This window comes from Mobula birostris, chromosome X (genome assembly GCF_030028105.1).
Source record: "Mobula birostris isolate sMobBir1 chromosome X, sMobBir1.hap1, whole genome shotgun sequence".
Lineage (NCBI taxonomy): Eukaryota > Metazoa > Chordata > Chondrichthyes > Myliobatiformes > Myliobatidae > Mobula > Mobula birostris.
In genome coordinates, this window is record NC_092402.1 from 61038676 (window position 1) to 61046283 (window position 7608).

The 7608-nt window shown below is 43.3% G+C and overlaps 1 protein-coding gene across 5 annotated transcripts in view; it reads left to right on the forward strand.

Annotated features, from left to right (window-relative positions):
- The window catches only part of cd63 (CD63 molecule), a 69371-nt gene extending 62265 nt beyond the window's left edge, over positions 1 to 7106 (forward strand). For all 5 annotated transcript variants that reach the window (XM_072249675.1, XM_072249679.1, XM_072249676.1 and 2 more), the window contains exons 6-8: positions 1363 to 1494; positions 3316 to 3399; positions 5119 to 7106. In XM_072249675.1, the coding sequence (XP_072105776.1) occupies positions 1363 to 1494; positions 3316 to 3399; positions 5119 to 5184 (282 nt within the window). In that variant the 3' untranslated portion in view covers positions 5185 to 7106. The remainder of the gene's footprint in view (positions 1 to 1362; positions 1495 to 3315; positions 3400 to 5118) is intronic.
- The last annotated feature ends 502 nt before the right edge of the window (positions 7107 to 7608 follow it).

Genomic DNA, 7608 nt, shown 5'->3' on the forward strand with positions numbered 1-7608 from the left:
CACCGGGAGCACCAAACACAGTAGATGACCCTAACACTCACAGGTGAAGTGTCTCCTCACCTGGAAGGACTGTTTAAGGCCTGAAAGGTAGTGAGGCAGGAGGTGTAGGAGCAGGTGTAGCACTTCTGCTTGCAAGGATAAGTCCAGGAGGGAGATCGGTGAGGAGGGACAAATGGACAAGGGAGTCGCGTATGGAGCGATCCCTGCGGAAAGCAGAAAGTGGGAGAGAGGGAAAGATGTGTTTAGTAGTGAGATCCCGTTGGAGGTGGTGGAAGTTTCGGAGAATTATGTGCTGGACACAGACTGGTGGGGTGGTAGGTAAGGACAAGGGGAGCCCTATCCCTGGTAGGGTGGCAGGAGGGTGGGGTAAGTGCCAGTCACTTCAGTGATATTGTTCTCTAATCTGGCCTGTGTGACTCCAGATTTTGCCAATATGGTTGACTCTTAAGTGGGCATTGAAATAACCCAACAATCCATCATTTCATGATACATGCCGGTGAAAATAAACCTGATTTCTGATTCATTTGAAGGTCAGTTGTGGAGGAGCACTGAATCCTGGCCTGTTCTACATTTTATTTAAATAAAACCTTGATATCCTTCTGTTATCAGACTCTTGAATGGACCTCTTGTATGCTAAAGATGAACTCCTGCCTACATTTCCTCCTGCCTCAGGAAAGCAGTCAATATAATCAAGGACCCCCCCCCCCCCCCCATACTCTCTCACTTGTCTCCAATCCCATTGGGCAGGAGGGACAAAAACTTGAACAGGTACCACCAGACGACCAGGCCCAGGACTGCTATTCCACTGTTAAGACTTTTGAATAAACCTTTGTATGCGAAACATGAACTTTCGATCTCCTAATCTACCTCTTAGTGGCCCTAGCACTTTATTTACCAGCGCTACACCCTTTCTGTAGCTGCAGGGCTATACTCTGCATTGTTTTTTTATTTCCCCCAATATTGTTGTGTATGGAATGATCTGTGGGAATAGCATGCAAAAAGAAAGCTTGTGACTATCATGTACACATGTGGGTGTGGGGGGGGGGAGAGAACTTGGAGGAAACTTTAGTATTTTTGAAATGTTGTTTCCAGCAGTCCCTTAAATTTTTTTTCTCCCCCAGAAACTGACTAGTTGTAAATGCTCATTGTAATCCCGAAGCACAAACTCCAATGCTGGTAACTCGGGGGGGGGGGGGGGGGGGGGTTTGGACTGATGATGCTTAAATGTTCAAATCTCACTTTGAACTCTTATTAACTAAGCTCGTTACTGGTAGAATGATAACACAATTGTCCCTGTTTTCTACTCTGTCGGACCTGTGTATAAACCAAGTTGCCTTCAATCTGTTTCATCCCTTCATGCAGTTTCACTGCTGTGGTAGTGTCGACTATCGTGACTGGTTCCCGCAGCTGAACGACACGGTGCCAGATTCTTGTTGTAAGCGAGAATTTAGAGGGTGTGGCAGGAATACTAGTGATTCTAACATATACAGGCGGGTGAGTAATGGTTTGACGTTCTGTTCACTGGCATCCACCAGACTCTACTGTGGAGCCTTTGGATGCTTGCAACTTAACAAGTAAAGAGTGGGTGGTGGGGAAATATCACTTGGATTGTTGCATCTGTGACCAGCCCTGCTTAGAAAGTTCAAGTTGCTGGGGGTGAGGGAGGTAGGAAAGGCTTTATTCTGTACATGAACCTGTGTGGTAGTGGCATTGATGCTGTGTATGGGAATGCTGTTCTGAGTTTCTATCCCATTAGTCATTTTAGGGATATTTTAAATTTTCTCCTGCAAATTTGGTACTAAGAAGCAGCTGAAGCTATTGGATTGTCATTGAAAACCAATAGCTTCACTAACTCTCCCTCATGGGGGGGGAAAAAAGCCACCTCTTCTCTTCACAAAAGGTTCAGATGAGGACCATTTTAGTCCCCTGGAGAGTTTGAATAAGCCACTGTTGTATGCATGAGTAGCTAGGAATACCAGTGGTGCCAACATCCTGCAAAGTTTGAATCTAACAGGTTTAATAAAAATCTGTAGGTAGAAGATGGAGAATAGGAGGCAGATTTTCCACTAGGACCAGCAAGTCTGAGAAGTCCTATATTTGGATCAGGGATCAGTTTTGGGACTGCAGCTTGTTACACATCAATGATCAGGATGAAGGAGTGTGATGACAGTACCAAGATTGATTGAGGGTCAGGTAGTGTTGTGGAGATAGTCTGCAGAAAGGTTTGGACTGATTAGGAGAGTGAACAAAAAAGTGTTTAAATACAACATTAGGAAGTGTTGGGGCTGTGCATTATGGTAGGGAAAATAAAGGTGTAGACTTTTTAAATGGGTAGAATTCAGAAACCAGAGGTGCAAAAGGACCTTGGAGACCAAGTTCAGGATACCTCAAAGTTATGCTGGTAGCTTTTCTGAAAAAAGGCAAATGTAATGTTAGCATTTGTTTTGAGAGGACTGGGATGCTCTGCCGAGCCTTTATAAGGTATTGTCAGACCACAGTTGGAACATTGAGCAGTTTTGGGCCCTGTATCTAAGAATGTACTGATCCCTGGATTGAAAGGCTTAACAAATGAAGAGCGTTTATCTCTGCGCCTGTACTTGATTGACTTCAGAAGAATGAAACTGGGTGGGGGAGGGCACCGAAATCTCATTGAAACGTGCCAGGTACTGAGAGACCTGGATAGAGTGGGTGTGCAGAAGATGTTTCAATCAGTAGGGCAGTTTAGAATCTGAGGGCACAGCCTCAGAATAAAGGGATGCCCCTTTTAAAACTGAGATGAGGAATTTCTTCAGCCAGATGGTGGTGGATCTGGAAATCATTGTCACAAAGTGGTGGAGGTCAAGTTATTGGGTGTTTTTAAGGCAGAGTTTGATGGGTTCTTAACTGGAAAGCAGGATAAAGGTTACAGCTAAAGTGGGAAAATAGGGTTGAAGAAATTGGCCATAATCTATGTTTTCTATGTTTCTAACCGAATGGCAGAGCAGACTCTGGGCTGAATGGCCTAATTCTGCTCCAGATGCCTTGTGGATAGGACATGGTCTAGAATGATGCATTATGTTGAGTTGGCTCTTCCTGCGTCTATGGTGCCTTGTCTGAGGGCTTTATCAGCACCAAATTTGTGCCACTATTGCTGAAGCTCACTAATATACAATGTGCCTGTGCTGTCAGCTGAGCTGCTCGGACCCTGCTTTCAGAATGGGAAATCTTAAAGGTCTGCACCCAAGGAAATTTTATGTGGGTCTGATCATTTTCTTAATCTTCATCATTTGTATTTTTCCTGTCAGTAAACTATTTTTCTTTTTCTTTAAAATATAGGGCTGTGTGCAACTTATTAATGATTGGCTTAAAAACAACATTGTGATCGTGGCAGGTGTGGCTCTTGGAATTGCCTTATTCCAGGTAAGAACAAATTTGTCTGTGTGACAGCCTGTGATAAAAGTTTGACAATGTTTATCCACCGACTGTGACTGTTCTCAGCCAGTGAACTCACTTCCTGCTGCTGGGACTCCCTCTCCTGAAGTTGGAGGAACTTGGCAGGTCAGGCAGATTCCATGGAGGGAAATGAACAGTCATTGTTTCAGGTCAAGACCCTTCAGCACTAAACAAGGGGAGTTGGCCAGTATAAAGGGGTGAGGCAAGAGCTGACAGGTAATGGGTGGATCCAGGTGGGGAGGGAGGGGGAAAAATAATGACAGAAGACATTTCCTCCTCATTTCTGTGCCGTCAAATTATAGTTCTGTTAGACAATGGTTGTATGGCTTCAAAAATCGGAAGGGACCTTCTTCTTTGTATTTTGATCAAATAGCCTCATTGGGGCAATTTTCCAGGCAGTTTAGTTGCATATTTTTGGGTTATTTCAAGCATCACCAGTGGTGAGCAGTTGTAGACCTGGGAAATGCTCTAGACACTGGGCATCTTTTCACAGAAGTAGAAAAGGCCAAGAGTTTGGTTAATAGTTGTCTTTTCCTGGTGTTTGTTGAGTGCACCACTTGGTAAAGAGGGAAGGCAGGGAGTCTCTGTCCGCAAAAGCTGCTGGCCAGTGATGGGTTGAATGTCACACTGAGAAGTGTTGCAGTGGGATTAGATTGATTCCTCCTGTAAAAGGCTAGTAGGGATCCAATTGGCTGGATATACTTTAAGATGAAGGCCAGCTGCTGTTGTAATTGTTAAGATTGCTAGTAGGGGTGGTTGACCATGGTGTTAACACTGCCTGGTGGAGTACTAAAATAACCAAACCTTGACCTCCTGTGCTGTACACCAGTTCATAATGTCCAATCTATCTTCGGTCAAGGTATGACATGGGTAATTGACCTGAAATGTATGGCTTTAAGTGATCAGCCCATACCAGAATCTGATTTGCAGCCCGCCCTAGCAATTGTTCTGATTTATTGAAAATCAGGCCTTTTCTCCCCTTGTATGTGAAAGACTCGAGTAAAGCAAAACAGCATGATGGAAACCCTCAACTGGCTAGGTGGCATCTGCCAGGGCTGGGGGGGGTGGGGGTTGGTGTAGGTGAGTAATATTTCTTGCTGGTAAGTCATTTGGTTCATTTGTGCCCAATGTGGATAATTTCTAAAACAACTGTGGGCAAGGTGCAAGGACTCTGAGGTGGGTAGTAATGCTCATGTTGTGTAGCACCAGCTGAGTTAGAGTGCAGTCTTGTAAAGCGATGAGGTCAAGGCCAGCAATTATTGCCCTTCCTCTGTTGCCCTTGTGCTAGCGAACCATCTTGCTGTGGGGGAGATGCTTCCATACACTGGAAGCAACAATTATATTTCCAATGTTGGGCTGGTGTGTCATTTGGAAGGGAGTCTATAGATGGTTTTGGCATGCCCCTGCTGCCCTTGTCGCCCTTGGCACTAGAGGTGGCATGTGCAGTCGTTTCTAGACATCGAGTTATTTTGATTAGAGAATTTCAGAGTCCTTTTGGACTAATATTGCAATGATAGAAATTTGGTCCAAACACTTTGCTACCTTGGTATGCGTACCAAAAAATCTACCAATCTACTTTTCATTTGCAATTGTATGTCAAGATCTCTTGAGCAATTACATCACTAGTTAATGAGATTTTAGTGTAATTTTTGTCTAATTTTTTTAACCACTTTGTTTTTGTTTCAGCTCCTTGGAATTATATTTGCGTGCGTGCTGATGAAAGGCATTAAAAGTGGCTATGAAGTAATGTAGTCTTCATCTCAACAGCCAATGTTCATTGAATACTTTTCGTTTGTATTTTTGCCACAACTGTGAACTTTGATCACAATGAATATTCTTTTGTTAAAAGAAAATGAATGTCTGTGCCTTTCTCCTTCATTACTTTTGACATATGAGCACTAAAATGTAACCAAGGTGACCCAGCAAATGCTGCTCATTTTCTACCCCCTACCTGCTCTACAAACGTCTTACAAGAAGAAAAAAACATGCCTATACAAAAGACATATCATGTGCCGAGGGTGCTTTAGTTTATTCAACTGTACTGTAGGGGCCATGATTTAGGGTGGAGTTTCTCCCCCATTTCAAGGGGGGGACTTTCTGATGAAATGTTTGTCACCAGCCTCTGCAATCATCAGGCAACACTCCATTGTGTTTGGTCAAGAGGCCACAGCACTTTCTGCAGGTCAATCTGTAAAATGTGCTGTCAGCCTTTTCCTGGAAAATGTCCCCTTCACCTTTCTCTTGAGAGTTTTTTTTTTAAAGAGGACATTAATGGCTTGTAATACCACATCCTGGTCACTTAACCTTGCAACTTTAAGCAGCTGGATGACTCCCAATGGAGAAGTTGGAGATCACTAGGAGTAATTTTTCTTTCCCTTACCAAGGAGCTAATATGTTTGGGAGTTCTGCTTCCACTTGTGTGTCCTTGGCCCAGTTATTCACTTCTGCCCAGCTCACCCATTGGAAGTGGTTTACAGTTCCACTTGATCAAAATTCTCTTCAAGGCAATCTCCAATATCTAGGGATGCAGAACCCTGATGAGTTTCTTTCTCCTTTTGCTCTTTTTTTTCCCCTCTGAGTGAAAATTGTAAAGTTGCAACAAACATCTTGCTAGATTGAGGGCACAGTAACCTTTTCATCTTGATCAAAGGCTTTGGTTTGCAGTCTTGTCAGCCTCAAGGTGAAAGATTGGCTCTGTGTTGTGGACCATTGGTTTGACATCTAAAAGCCCATGGCACATGAATATGGGAGCTCTCCTGCTGGCTCCAGTCATGTTGTTTGATCTATACACCTGATGGGCATGCCTTTAACACCTTGTTCCATTTTCAATTTCCCACTCCTGAACTTTGGCATATGACCTCACTTGAAATAGGCAGTTGAAGTTTTGTCAAAAGTGATCTGGGAAGGCAGGCCAAGACACTTTTTAAATAAAATGTTTTCTTTTTTGGTTTTTTTTTTTGGGACCAGGCTTTGGGCTGCTGCAATGGTGGGGGGCAGGGGTGTTTACTGTCGCCAGAGTGTGGATGAAAATGTCTTTATTTTGGGGAAATACTAAGGCCTGACATATCACTTCTTGAAGCTTAAGTCTGCAATGTCAGTGTGCACTTCCCACCACTCCTTGCTCCGCCACCACCTGTCTTGATCATGTTAGTGCATTTAGTTGTATTAGAAGTTGTTTCTCTTCAAATTAGATCTTGAGAGCTTCAGAGAAACTGTGCCAGCACCACACCCTTTTGCATTCTGTTTGTGCCATTGTTATTTAGGAGGTAATCAAGAGTTTTTGTATATTGAGTGGGGTGCAGTTTTCTTCCCAACACCTTCCCCAAAGCCAATTCAAAAAGAAGCCCTGTTCTTCTGTTTCAAAGGGTATCCGAACTTCAATTCTCTGCCCCCTATGGAATATGGGTGCAACCTCACCGAGGGGGTCATCTCTTCACACCACATCCTCAAACTCCAAAAGGGCACCTGCCAACAACTGCTTCACAGCTTTCTGACCACTCTTAGAAAGGAGGGTTGGGGATCCTTTGACAGAATTCTAAATTTGATGTATTTCCTTTCCAGTTTGTCAGCATGGAAATGTGATCGCATGCTATTTTCAATATGGTTCCTTGTTTATTCAAGTGTTGAATTTCTGATGTTCTGTATGTGGCAAAATAAACATTTTCTAGGTTGTATGCCATGCTTGTATCATGCTTTATTTGCACAGTCTATACAACAGCTTGTAGTTATCTGCTAGGTAGCAAACTAAACTATCCATGCTAGTGAATGAATGAACCTGCTGTAGAACCTGAGGAATTCATAAACTTTGTCACTATTTGCTGCCTTTTGACCAAATGTAAACCAATCTGATCCGTGCAACTCCCTACTCATACTAAGGTTAACTTTAAACAGGTCTTACTGGCCCAACAACACATTTTAAAACACTTTTTGCACTGTAATGTTGCCACGTAATAAATTTAATGTCAGTAATCTGATTTTCAGGGTAATGCCAGCCTTGCTAGTGGTGCCCTTTTGCTGTGATGTGGCAGTTATTCCAATAGTTCCTCATCTCCAGCAATGGCGTAGCTTGGGGTTGCCAATCTTTTTTATGCCGTGGACCAATACTGTTAATCAAATGGTCTAAGTATCCCTGGTTGGGAAACTGTGCCCTAGTTTTACTTAAATGGATTTGGAGTG